Source organism: Calidris pugnax, unplaced genomic scaffold (assembly GCF_001431845.1).
Source record: "Calidris pugnax isolate Ruff unplaced genomic scaffold, ASM143184v1 scaffold39, whole genome shotgun sequence".
NCBI lineage: Eukaryota > Metazoa > Chordata > Aves > Charadriiformes > Scolopacidae > Calidris > Calidris pugnax.
Window position 1 is genome coordinate 6,249,159 of NW_015090828.1, and position 14,591 is coordinate 6,263,749.

Consider the following 14,591-nt stretch of genomic DNA (forward strand, 5'->3'; position numbering starts at 1 on the left):
TCTTTGTGATGCTCTATGATACTTTTGGACAATGGTGGGCTGGAATGCGTTGTCAGTTTGAGAGGCCGAAGGGGATCTGCACTGGACGGTCGCACAGGAATGTGACTCAGTAAACCGAGGCTGTCAGCTGAGGTCACAGGGGTGGGCTGGTGTAACCATGGGCTGGGAGTATTCTGTTAACACCAACCAAAGCAAAAAAATAAAATCACACTTCAAAATAATCATGGGACCACAGGAGTTACTGTATTGAGTCTTACCGATGATCAGACTGAAGTAAAGCATTTCAGCATCAAATCATTCACAGCAAATAAAATGTATCATTTTAAGTCACATTTTGGTCAACCAGAACATCTGACTGCACTTCCCCTGGAATTGCGGCATATAAAATAGTTTACACGTTTCAGATGCATTCTTAGAACTGTTTAATTTTCAAGTATTTATCATGAACAGTTAATTCTAGAATAGCATCTTAAGCTCATCAAAATCAGCAAACCAATGATAGTTAGACAGCACTTAACTTCAGTTACTAGTAAACAGACCATTAGCTCTTCAATGAATTGCAAGTATTTCTTTCAAAAGACAAACAAGGTTCAGTATTTCTGGAACACAATTTCATCTCTAGCTGTATAACAAATCCCAATATAAAGGGGTAGTAGCATCTCTTTCCTGGATAGTTTCTCTGCTCTCCCCAACCAAATGATTAAGTATGATAATCCTAATTAATCAGCTTTATTTTGCCAGGCATTTCTATTTGGCATGATTTCATCAGCAGCACATTATTAAAACCATAAAGGTATATGCCTGCCATACTTTGCAGCATGGCAAACATACAGTATGCACAATTTTGTGCTGTGTAACTAAATACTCAACAGGTGGGCAATAGCAACCTCCTCATTAACACACACCGTGATAGTCTTAATTTATGAAACTGTTTTTTAATTGACTACTTGCTTAAGTTTCTATTTTCGCGTCTTCTCTGAAACTTGTGTAACATCTTTGCAGAAAAGCCAAAGAGCAGCTCTCCCTCTCGCTCCCCTTTCCCTCTCTCCTCTGAAGCTGCTTGAAAGAACCACATGCAGAGGAACAGAAAGGCAGGGCACCGTGTTGAAGTGGTGCTCAAGTGCTAGGGACACGCCAACAAGGTTCTAGGACAAAAGTGAGCACAGCTCTCGTGCACCCCAAAGCCTCTCAGTGCTGTGCTCCACCCCTAACTCCTGGCACTCTCCAGAATTTCTTCCCCTCCTTTGCTCCTCACCAGACCATCCTCCTTTCCTCCCCAGCCTTGGCAACTACCCATTGAGAACTGCTGCAGCAGGAGGGGAGCCAAAAGCTCTCATCACGCACACACGCAGCACAGAATAGATCTGCAGGTGCTACAACTTTGAAGTTCTGATTTCTATACTTTTGAATATTTAAAGCAACCGCTGGGGTTTGTGCTAACAGTTTTAGTGCACACGTTTCCTGGGCCAAGAGTTCCCACGCTGTGGTGAGTTCCCACGAATAGCCTGTAAGCTGTATTAAAGTATTATGCAAAAAAGACCCGTCACCTTCTCCCTAGAGGAGCTGGGGAACATCTGCTTGACACCAAGCATTGCCCAAACAGCTTCGTGACTCCACCTGCAACTATCTACGGCCCAGCCCAAAGGAGGAAGCTGCCACAGCCCTCTGCAGATGGCAGGAAAAGGTGGGCTTGGGGGCACCTTCAGCACACAGTCACGGCGCAGCCCTGAGCAGAGGGTGGCTGCTGCTGCTGCTCTTACAACTGAAACACGGATCCCTTCCTGCAATCGTGGCATCCATGCAAACCCACTTTGGAAACGCCCATTCTGGGTTTCTAAGACGTATTTAAAAAAAAGGCCTGCAGTGTAAGAGCCAGAAGACAAGTCACCACAAGACAATTGCCACATATCAACATAATTAAAAAGCTACGTGCCTCGGTATGCAGGGCTGCATACTTCAGGCAGCCAAAGTGAAAACAGAGTCTATCATAAGTTCTTTAAAATGGACTTCAGTATGGGGTGGAGCAGGCAGAAACATGAAAAGTTAAATCCCCACCTATAGTTTTCTCTTAGGCTTTTCTTCTCCGCTGCGTTTGACTTTATCACGTTTTAGATCAAACTGACTTCATATTACAAGGCCAACTCAAACTGACTGTTTGGGAAAGACTTAGCCACAATGGTTTGGCTTTTCTCAAGAATGAGGCTGGGGAAGAATAGCTTTCCCCGTGATGAAAAAGAAAAAAAGTCTTTATAACCATTCAGGAACTCCAAGCTTTGATGCAAAGGCTTACAATTTGGCAGAAGGACCACTGTCAGCGACATGCCTTTTGTGGTCCCTGTGAAAATCTGCCCAAATTAGGCCAAGTTGTAAGCCTCTAAAAATCAGAATGCACATGCTCAGTGGAGGTCTGATTGAAGCTGGCAGTAAAGCTCTCCAAAGTTTCTGTCTGCACTACACATGCTTCATTTTAGTCTCTTCCTCTAAGGTGCCTGCAATGAGCATGCCATACTCCAAGCCTGCAGGAGCTTAGAAAACTTCTCCTGTAAATTGCCCTGTTTGCCTGCCAAACCTCGCCGCCGCACTGGGCGCACTAGGCTGAAAAACACAAATCATCTCTTCTGAGACTTCGGTGGTTATACTCAACGTACAGAGGAATCACCCTGACTTGAATACAGAGGAGTGGAAAGCAGATGGGAAGGCAGGGATGTGTGTCAACAGGAACAGAAGGGGAGAAAAAGATATGCCAAGACAGGGTACACAGATAGGTGTAAAGACAAGAGAAACGGGCGTACAGTGCAAGAAAGATTTATAAATGCTGGAGTATTTCTCTTCAGAACTTCCCACTGGATTTAGTACTCTTCCCATCTCAGCCTTTCTCCATTACCTAGTGAGCATACACAGCATTTCACTGTGAAGACAATCATACCTCTCCTCCTACTTAGCTTACACAGCGGTTTCACATAGTTTGAGGTAGCAAATATTTACCCTATGGACTTGAGGTCCCAAACCAGCTGGCTGACCTTGCTTGGTGACAGACTAAACCCAAACATTTTGTCTTCCTTTTAAATACTTAATAATCACGATCTGGAAGAACTCCCTACTCACATCTGCTGTGAGACAGCGGTTACTACTGTATTTCCATTCCTAGTTCTCTACCCACTCAAAAAACCCACCAGCATCACACACTTGGTGCAACACAAACTATCAAATCTGTTACCTAAGAAAACCACTCTCAGGACACCAGCCCCAGCTAAATACGTCATTAAGAAACGAGCTCAACTTACCCTTCTCAAGGAAGCCTCCGCGTTAACAGGAGTTTCTGGGTGGACCCATTTGGAGGAGGGCAGACCGAGTCCTGAGTAAGCATGTGTTCCATTTGGATACTGCCAAATAATTGGATAAAGCCCTAGCTGATTATAGGAAGCAGAAGGATGAGCTTGTCCAAGAAGATGTGGAGACTGGTGTTGTAACATCTGTTGCTGCTGCTGGTGTGCTAATGCCAAATGGCTTAAGCTGCTAGCATGAGCAGTCTCTAGTCGCGGGTGGCCACCCAGCAAGGAGGCAGCAGGCACTCCGGGTAACACTGCAGGAAGTAGATGAGGGTGATGAACAGAATGGTGGGATGCGGTACTAAGGGGGTGAGTGTTAATAGCGGACAGGGGAGCCTGAGCTGAAGACCCAGCTAGCAGATGGGATGAACCAGTTAATGCAGGATGATGAGCGTTTGGATTTAAACAGGTTCGGTGGGATGAGGAATGCAGAGGATAATTATGCTGATGCAAATAAGGTGAAATGTGATTAGTTCCTGTTTCTTGTCCAATCAGAGTGGGGTCCCTGTACACCGTGAAATGTTCATTCTTGTCAATGATAAGAGGACTTTTAGTAGCTTCTAGAGCGCTAACTCTAGCTGGAACTGGATGAAAACTAGACCTAGGCAAATCATGATCAGTTTTATTGGCTGACCTTGTTAATCCAGTAGCATGGCTGTTTTGGGAACTAACCTTAGACTTCACAGTATCAGAAGATTGGGTGAATTTAGGTTTAACATCAGGTGACTTTGTTTTAGGATGATCAACTGAAGCACTAGGTTTTGACTTCACAGAATCGGGGACTGGACTTTGTTTATGAAGTTTACTCTCTTCTGCTAGAGAAGCTACATTTAACGAAGACATAAAGGAGCCATACTGCACTTTTTCTTTTTCAGGATTTAAGTGTTCATTTACTGATAATGTTTTTACAACTCCAGGTTGTATGAAATCCGTTTTGCTAACGACACTGCTAACCCAACTTTGATCAGCTTCCTGTTTTCTTGTTTCAAGGAAATTTGCATTTGCAAACTGCTGTTTTAAATCGCTGCTGTGAGATTCCCCTTTCTGAACCGTTTGCAAACCAAAGGTACTTGCAGCATTATCCTGGCTCTCCTTTTCAGAGTTGTTTTCATTAGTAATGTCAACAACACATTTCGGAGTAGGAGGTCCGGGTACAAACTTCTCATTTTTTAATTCCGCAGTATGATGTTTTTCTGCATTGCACTCTTGAACATGTGGATCCTTGGCATTCTGCTCATAAGGTGTTGGCTGCTCTGCTGCATGGAGTGAAGATTTTTCCTGCTGATCTAAGACGGCTGACTTAAGTCTTTCTGTCTCTTCGTGTTTTTTATCCTCCTGTATTTCATCCCATGGAGACCGCCTATCTGTTAGTGTCTGTTCTACTCCCTCAACAGTTTGGGATTTTCCTTCTTCTCCATTTATCTTTGAAGTGTTCTTGCTTTTTAACTCATTTTCCGAATTTTGCTCTGAGGACGAATCTGTTAATCTTTTATTTGAAATTTCTGAGTCACTGCTCTCAGAGTAATCTGAGATATTGTCTGTCCGCAGTCTCTTCATATTTAACTTTTTTTCATCCTCTTCAGGTTTTCTTCTTTTACTAAGGAAGTGTTTATTTTTGTTTTTGGGGTTTTCTGTAAAAGACAAAAACATGTCTGTCACATTTTCGGTCTAATACAGTTTTAATAAACTCTCCCTCCCTTCCAAGTAACTGCTTTTACCTCCTCGACCTATATAATCGTATCTTTCTTCTTTCATCTTCTCTTCATCAGGCATGCTGCTATCAGAGCCTTTCCTCTTATTCGGCCGAGTATTCCTCTGTTGCTGGTGCTGGTGAGAATTTTGTTTTGGTGCTGCAGTTTGGGAATTCATTGCTGGTCTGGGACTATTTGCTTGCGCACGTGTATAATGACCCTAAAAATAATTTTGTGATTAATGGACTTAAATGCAATTTTAATAAGCTACTTTAAACATGTATTTTTAATATTCGCAATACATGAAAATACTTAGGTAAAAAGATAAATGTATCTACGTGGACTGTGTTGCTGTTCTGGTTGGAACGAGACCGTCGGCGTGAAGTGATGCCAATATTTTCACCTTTCAACAAAGAGTGAACAACATCATCTAGAAAGGTCATCTGAACCATAGAAGGATCAACATTCTGAGGTTCTAACACCTGGTTTATTAAAAAAAAGAAAAAAAAGAATAATGATCAGATGCTCAGACACAGCCCAGTCTGTATTTTCTGTATCAGTGTTCGCTAGTCTATTTTGTGTGCTGAAGACTTAATCAGAGATAAGCCTACTTAATCCTGACAAGCAGAACTGACATATGACTCTCAACAAAAGCTGGGAATAGAGTAAAACCAAAGCAAATGTGTTTGTACATACATTATTTTTTTAAAAAAAGCACCCCACCACTTCCTCCCCCTTCACTGAGCTGCAAATTTGAAATTAAAAGACGCTGAGCTCTTCACAGAGTAGCCCTTGATTGGCAATTACAGTATACAAATATTCTGTAAAATGTATTTTATATACTATAAAATATACTGCAGAAGCACATTACAATATTGCTTCCAACATAAGCAAAACTGTTGAAAGAAAGGAACCAAAACGACTGGAGAGAAGAACTCTAAGCCTGGCAGAGTGTTACTTGCGAGGGATATTTCAGAAAGAAGGAAATGCTAACCAGATCTTTAATCAATGTGTCACAAAGTGAAAAAATAACATTCAGGGAAAATTAATTAAAGCAAATTAAGGGAAAGAATGTATTTGAGCATTAGACTAGTCTTAAATTTTCATTGTCACACATGATTTTGTCAGTCATTTAAAGGCTGATGGGTCATTCACTGTATTAATGTTGAATCATTACTCTGGTCTGCTGAAATAGAACTCATTACCGCCACTAAAAATACCAGCATTAATTCTTTTTGTAACATCAACTTCAGAAATACAACTAAAACCCACCACAGTAAAATCAGGGCTGCAGTAAATGCTTAATTCAATAAATTGCGGAAAGTGGATATTTCAATCGCTTGGAAAATGTAATCGTGACTGCAGTGCTAAAAGATTTCAGCGTTGAGAGAAGAAATTCTCAGAGCTGACAGGGAAGACCAGTTCTTAAAACTAGATCGCTTCACTTCAAAGACTTTACTAGTCAAATAAAGACAGCAGAAGAAAAGCGAAACTGTAGGACTGGTATTAATCGTGTCATTGCACAAACGTTCAGCTTCAGGATGGTATTAACTGCTAGTTCAATGCAAAGTCAGGCTGTAGTTTCCGCCCAGTAACAGACTCGCCCCGTTGGAACTGAACAACTCACTGCATTTCAAAGTACCACAAACAAACAAACAAAAACTCCCAATGTGTAGTTTACTTGAAGCTTTTCAAACATCACGTATCAAACTCACCTGGTCATTCATAACAACCATAGTGCGGGTGAAGAGATCATGATGGGTAATGATACCAGTGAACCACTGGGTGGCAGAATCCTGTCTGTACACTCTCACCCTATAACCATTTAAGGAGTAGGGACCTTTAGAAGGGGAAGAAATAAAAAAGCCATTGAGGAATTCAGGAAAAAATAAATAAGTAACACAAACCACATATAAATGGGCTTTCCTGTTTGTAATAAGCTTCATAGCAAACATATAGTGCGCATGGCACAGACGGCAAACTACAGGCAATTCTGGCACAGCACTGCCTGTGGATTTTACTTTTATTCAGGAAGACATTTTGAAATGCAAATGGTACATTTAAGTATGCTTTAAGGTCAATTATGCTAACATTTTCAACATACAATTTTCTTATCTAACTAAATCTTTCTGCAACCATGATGACAAACGATGGGAAAATTCCTGCCTACAAACAGCAACCATAGAAAAGTAATCTGAAAGGCTAGAAAGTGGCAGCAGCAGGTTATACAGAAGCTATTTAACAGGCTAGTCACATGCCAGATGCTTTGCTGGCAAAAAGATTTACATCTTGGTGGTTAGGGCTTTGCATCTGCCAAGTCTTTCCCATAAGTGACCACAGAGTTTCTCTCCATTACAGCAGTTGGAAAGGCAGCTGAGTGATCCCAGCCCTGCTATGGCCACACGGAACATTCAAAAACACACATGGTATGAAGACTTCAGCTCCTGTTTTCAGATATATCAAATGCAAAGAAATCCCACACACTCCTTTTGCAAAGACCAGTTCAATTCACCTCCAAATGCCCATAGGGGCGGGGAGACAGTGTGGTACAGTATTTATTTTATAGGTGGTTTCAAGCCCCAGAAATTGAGATTCAACAATTTTATTCCTGTTGACTGTCTTGCTTGACCATCGGGACCCCAAGTTTCATCGCACTTAGTGTTTATAGAGCAATTTGCATGACCAAGCAACACTGCCACCAAGTTCAGTTCCTACTGTGTGGGCTTCACTCCTTCCACAACCAAACCCCAGGTTAGGCATACAGGAACGGAAGCAAAAGCTATCAGTGACAACCTACAAAAAGCCTAACTTCAATGATTTAAGAGTGCCTAGTTGCTCAACCGCACAGGCAAGGCCAGAATTCCCCTGTCTTTCCTAAAGGTTGTTTTTTCCAGTCCCTGCCCAGTACATTAAGCAAGCTCAAACATCTGCAGCAAACAGGTCAGGGATCTCGCTTTCTCTAGTGAAAAATATCCACATTCACACAACTGGGTCCAGTATGCTCTCTGCACCAAAAAGCGTGCAATCGTAAGGATTGTTTTTAACATCAACATTTGAGGAATTAAGAGAAGTGCAAAAGCAATAATTCAGACATTTCCAAGTGGTCTTTGGGTTTAATTCTGGAACCTTAGCAAGGCCTTTTGAAATACCTGTTGTATGTGATTATCTAGGTTTTAAAAGAGCTGGGAAACAGAAACACCATGCAACGGCACCCTTCCTTCACCCACATCCATGTAATTCTCTGCATAACTGAAACTCTGAGACCCAGTGAGCCCTCTGAGCTACCTACCAGCGTCAGCTCATCCCCAGAGCACTTTTCCAGCTGCTGACAAGGGTGAGAAATGTGCCAGCACGGGCACTGCCAATCACCGATACATACGGGAAGAAAACGAGGAAGAATCTACAAGCTTGTGTCTCACATTCCTGGTCTTGGACCAGACGGGGTTCCCGTGGGGACACATTTCCTGATGGCTTCTCTCCAACTCTTCTCTCCATATGCCCCTGCAAAACGCCTCCAGCTCAGCTCCCACACTTCTGGCTGTCTGACCCAACCCAACACGTCTCAAACTTTTCGTGGCTGTCCCAAAGCTCTGCCTTGTTCAGACAGTCTCAGTAAAATTTTGCCTGTGTCTCTCCATGTAATTTCCCGTTCCTGCTTTCCTATCCCAGCTCCTCCTCTCTTGCATCCTACTGTTAACTGCACAATGATTTTCAGTCTCCTGCATAACGAGAACCAGCTTCTCTCCTCTCCCCAGCTTCTTGTCTCATTTTAGCATTTACGATTCCAGGCCACTGGCTTCCAAGTCTTCTCAGCTTACAAGCTCCATCCTCCCTTCTCCATCAGCTTCCAGCTTCTCTTACACTCTCTGGGCTGACCCAGTGCCAATTTCTTTGCTCTTACTCCTTGTTCTAATCTGTGTCTGCCCTTCATCCCAGCTGTTACCCTATCTATTTTTAAAAGAGACTTTATATCTACCTTTAAAAACAGTGGGGTTTTTTTTCTTATGTGCTGCTGGCGTGTCAGGAAGAAGGAGAAAGATTAAACTGTGGTCATACGACACAGGACAGCTCAGCTCCAGCCCAGCCCAGCCACAAGCAGCCATTACAGGAAAAGCCTGGCTTTGTCTCCAGTCCCTGGCTGAATCACGCTCAGCTACACATTGTTGAAACAGCCTGTGCAGGACTATCGGGAAATATCTTCAGGGCTGAAGCACAGTCAGTGTTTCAAGAGGTTTATTATACACGCAGCCTCAGAGATTGTAGTGATAATAAATCTAATAGGAAGAAAAAATTCAAAGATTTTAATTGTTAAAAATCAAAGACGCTTTACTATGTTCCTTGAACTGGTTTTATTTGTCCCAAAAGCTTTCAACTTGGCCGAGTTTGGGAGGAGTTTGTTTTTTTTAAAACAAGGAATAAACTTCTTTCCTGCCAAACCTAAATCTCTACTGCAAAGCATGCTGCTGCGACTGCCGCCCAAAGAAAAGGTCACGAGAGCCAATTTTTTCCCTTAGTCTCATTCTTCTATATAATTCAACCAGTTTTTGACTAGAAGTCGCCCTCCTCAAATTGGTATGGTTTTTTTCAACCATTCGGAACCTGATGCTAATGTTTTTCTCCAACTCCCCTCTTTCTTCAGATAAACTGTGTTTTAATGGTGATAGTCTAAGTAGAAAATACTAAGATACAAGATGATGGCTTCGGCCTCATAGACAACAAGAAAAAGGCTGGATGCTAAAAATGCTGTAAAGGATGAAGTAAGAGAATATGGTAGCAACCTTAACAAATGCGTCTAGACAAGGCAGAAGTGAAAATGTTGCTTAAATTGCAGGGAACAGGAAAATGGTAATAACGGAGAAGGTGAAGAAAACCAGAGAAGGGAGGGGAGGAGAAAAGGAGGATAACATGACTAGATGACAGCAGCCAGCACTGCTAGAGGGCTGTCCTTAAGTCACTGGAAGGTTTGTGCCAAACGCAAAGTCTCCGTGACCAGGAGCAGATGATGCTCCAGGAGAAGGTGACAGCAGTCTCTGCTGGCTGACCACTGTCCCGCAGGGCAGAGGTGATGGCACTGCCAAGGCCCTCGTGGTGGATGGCACGTCACTGCCTGAGAGAGCGCGTCTCTCCTTGGGCCATGCTGCGTCACGTCAGGTGAGCAAGAGGATTTTAACTACAGCTTCTCCTTAGACGAAGAGAGCTACTCTACAAGGACGCTTGGATTAGATACATCTCATCATCTAAAATACTCCTAATTTGTGCACTTCTAAACATTTAAACATCTGTTTGAGAAATTATAGAAAATTATATATATAAAGACAAAAATACAGTTCCTGGAATGATGAGATATAAATGAGTTGTGTGGATGATGGGCTGGCAGTTTCATTTAGATGACTATTTCTATATTGCTGGGGCTTTGCTCAAGTATTGATTCTATACCACTGTACACAGAGGCTTTTGTACTTTTCTTATTACTGTTATTCTAACGAATTACAATAAACAAGCTCAATTTTAGTGTCCTTTTCATATAGCCCTTATTTGATTTCACATCATCTCTCAATCCAGTTTTGGCTGCAAATTTCATCAACAGACTATTAACTCGTGTTGTATCTGAGAATATTAAGATAAACTATAAAATGCCTAACACTGACATACCAACTTACTATCTATGCAATTCCACATACTGCTTTTTTCAGCATACTTTCTCTGTGGCCCATAAAAATAATCATATCTATTTAAATTAAAAACTCCACAGAAGGAAGGACACACATTTTTAATACTGTAACTTCAGTATTATACTTACCATATTCCTTTGGTCTTAGTTTTATCAAAGAAACCAGACAGTAAGCAAGCCTCAGTGCCATCCTTATAATAGCAGGTTATTTACTGCTGTCCTCCCCATCTTTATTTACAGAATGACTGCTTAAGCATTTTTGCCCTCAAATTGCTTTACTGCTTGCCTGGGGATTTTAACCCAGACCCCCAGGGGTTAGTTTCTGTCCCCCATTGCTAGGAATGCCCCTGTAGAGCTTCCTGTCAGTTCTGCAGAAAGTTAATGAACACACTGCAAAGGCATATAGTATTTTTATTATCAGCAAGATTGCACTAAGATAATCTGTTCTAATTGATACTAGTTTTCACATAACTTGTATCTACAGTGTAAAAAAGACATGCATTTGCTGCAACCTTCCAGCATTAGAGTTACAAAATCATAACTGATCTGAAATGCACTTTTCATTAGGGGATGAGGGTGTGGGGTGGGGATCTGAAAGTATTCTTCATCTGTGACAGAACTGTGGAGAACTACAGGCACAGAGAGATACCAGAGAAGTGATCACATGTAACAGTAACATCAAGAGAGCATAGAACAATTTTAAACATGCTAAAAGGTGTGTGGTTGCCATTCATACACACTTATTTTCACAACAAATTTTACAAAATCTACAGACTAATGACATTCAGCTTTTGCTATAATTACTAAGACATCAAACAAGTAATCAGTTTGAAGAAGTCATGCACAGCTTCTTACACAGTCTTGTTTTCTGAAATTAACAAATATTTCCAAAAAATAACTTCCAAGTTAGAAATATATTCTCCATTATATCACAAACGCTATGGGATGAGACCCACATAACTAATGGCCTTAAACTAGCTAACATTGAATAAAAATAACACAATTGCCCACATAATTACCTTGCATAAAAATCTCCTGAACCTTTTGTTCCTTTACCCAGGCTTTTACCTCCTCATGTAACTGCGGGTTATCCCTGAGAACTGGGTTTAGACTGTCTACGTCGTCCTAAAGTAGAGATTAAAAAAAGAACCATATGTTATGTTTACTTGTAACATTTCTGTTTATTTTCCTAGATGTGTTTTAGAGTACAATATTAAGTAGTTTGATGCTAATTGTACTGATTGCCTACAAGTCCTTGTGTTATTTTTAGAAAACACTTAAAAGTGCAACATAGTGCTAGAAGTTATTTCATGGGAACACAGTATGTCAGATCCCACATGTGGCCAGACTTGTAAGCTATTAATAGGATCACACTTTCATAAATACTGTCTTACTAGAAGCTAAAATGGCCCTCTAAAGACTTCAATGTTTACAGGTATGCGGAAAGAATTGTTTAAATAATTATTAAATGATTAAAAAAATATATCTGTTTTTCATATCTGTAAAATTTAATATTGGACATATTGAGCATAAACATAGATATAAAACCCACAAAAATAATGCATAAGAGAAACAGACATTCTGCGAGAAATGCCATCACTGATTTTCAAATATGCAGGCCTTTGTTATTATGTATTTTCCAATAAGACATTCTTTAATTTTTATGTTTATTATATTCAGTTCTCCTGGAAAAGATCCTTTTTCACTATTTGAGTAGGACATCATCTGGGAAATTAAGACATACTTGGTGGCACTGTCCTCTTAACAAGGGAAAACTAGGCACAAAATCTGGTTCAAATCCTTGAAAGCATGGCTTAAATCATCATTCATCTCTAGACTCTTAGAACCTATTTCTCTTTATTTCAGAGCAAACTTGTTATTTTTGCCTTTGAGGCTGTGGCAGAGAAATAAAGCTGCACCGCTGCCTGGTGACTCCTCATGCAGAAGACAGCCTTGAAAATCCGTGAGCTGCAGGAACATTCATTTGTGCTGAGAGAACTTCAGACAGCTAAAATAATCAGAGCGATTCTCCACATACAAAATGTAAAATGTTTTATCAGTACTGCAGCTGAGATCAAGTAATTTCTTTCCTTGATCTCCAACAAGTTCCTTGATGTTTCACAATTTATTATGAAGAGCTCCAGCCACAGAATAATAAAGATACAAGCAACACTCAGGGAATCGTGCATTGCTGCCAGGCCCTCAAGAGACACGAGCAATTTCTCTCTATTCATCTGGATGAGATTATTCCTGCTAACCCACTGATCACAGGATGTCTATTTCAAAATCAAAATTCACTTCCTGACACTTGAAGATTTGCTGTGCTCCATTATGGAGAATGCATCAATGCTTTGGTTATTAGAGAAAATGACTCTCTCTCCTTAGGCTTTTGAAAAGAATATGGTCTTGGACCCAAAAAGAACGGTCAAGATAATTGTTTTAATATACGTAAAATGAAACGAAGTAAAAGTAAAGGGAAGAGCAAAGGACCTCTACCAGGTTAAAAACACCAACCAAGTATGTTCCTAGCATTATCAGAGACAAGAGGGTCAGCACTAAGATTTATTCAAGGATGGCAAGCTAGCAAAGCATGTCCTCTCCCAAGGCAATCTAAAAAGGGTATTGGCTGTTCTATTATCCTGTGCAAATCCGTGTTTGCATTGATCCTACCAACAAAAGCAACACCACCACTGGCAAAAGGACATGATTTGCCAGGGGAACCCAACAGACTCTGGAACTGGAGCTGTGTGATGGTCATTCATCTCTCCTCCTTCCCATGCACTCTTTTTCACAGCAGCCACAAGAGATTCCTGTACCCAAGATTTCCCCTCTCACATCCACAAGCATTGGACCTAAGGAACAGACTGAGACACTTCCAATACTAGAAGTCTGGCTGTCTTAAAAATGTAGTTAATATGCAGATCTCATACATTTTGAGTAATTCCTTCAGTCCCATCTATGAAAATTTTTCTCTTCATTTCAAGACCATACACATTGATTAGGTACCCTGAAGTCACACCCGTTACTCTTGACATTATTGTACTTCAGTGAGTTCTTTATGCCAAGTTATTGAGTCTCTATGTCGTTTTGAGCCACTTCTGATTAGTTTCTGAAGGCAACACACACTTCCTTTTTTTTTTTTTTTCAGATTTCACATCCTTCCTAAGCATCTTGGCCTTCTTTGAACTTGACACTGAAAATACTGGTGATCCTACAGACAGTACATTTGAACCTGTTGTATCTCCTATTCAGATCCATGACACATCAGTACATTTGATTGAGAGAGCTTGGTGTGAACACTCAGAAAAGGAGACTGGCAAAGTCCATTTCATACTACTTTCCTCACTTGGAGAAAGATGAGCTCATCTCAAAGATGAGGTACGTAAGACACGAATGAGGTCAAATATCCATTACACAAACTGCACACAGGTCTGATCTGGCTGGAATTATATAGAGGATATCAAAGAGAACTCAGGGTTTCTAAATACACACACACAGAAAATAGGGATTTAATATATCATCAATCACAGGCTGGGGAGGGGGGAGTGTTTTGCTTCTAGACATGAACATGCTACGCATTAGTCAATAACAATCAGTGAGGCAAAGCAAAATTGTAACTGACAACTGAAGCTCAGTATCAAGATACCAAAAAAAAGGTTCCTCAAACGTCAAAAATTCTGTTCTGTGTACATATTCCATACATCTATGAAAAAATAGGTGTGCCATGACTGGCCATTTTCCACCATTAATCTTATATCTGGACATCTAAAACCCAGAAAATTAATTGTGTAAGGTATTAAACTATAAGGAGGTGGCCTCACACATGTTGTTTTAGCACACACCACCACTGACTTTGGCAGAAACAGGCAGTCCCTTTCCTCTCTCAGCGCTGAAGACAAG

The 14,591-nt window shown here is 40.9% G+C and overlaps 1 protein-coding gene across 2 annotated transcripts in view; it reads right to left on the minus strand.

Annotated features, from left to right (window-relative positions):
• The window catches only part of JMJD1C (jumonji domain containing 1C), a 69,649-nt gene that overhangs the window by 28,052 nt on the left and 27,006 nt on the right, over nt 1-14,591 (minus strand). The window contains exons 3-8 of one of the 2 annotated variants that reach the window (XM_014940493.1): nt 11,711-11,816; nt 6,736-6,860; nt 5,359-5,502; nt 5,048-5,240; nt 3,285-4,960; nt 1-173 (exon numbers count right to left, since the gene is read on the minus strand). In XM_014940493.1, coding sequence (XP_014795979.1) covers nt 1-173; nt 3,285-4,960; nt 5,048-5,240; nt 5,359-5,502; nt 6,736-6,860; nt 11,711-11,717 — 2,318 coding nt within the window. In that variant the 5' untranslated portion in view covers nt 11,718-11,816. The remainder of the gene's footprint in view (nt 174-3,284; nt 4,961-5,047; nt 5,241-5,358; nt 5,503-6,735; nt 6,861-11,710; nt 11,817-14,591) is intronic. The other variant, XM_014940495.1, reaches the window with a different exon arrangement.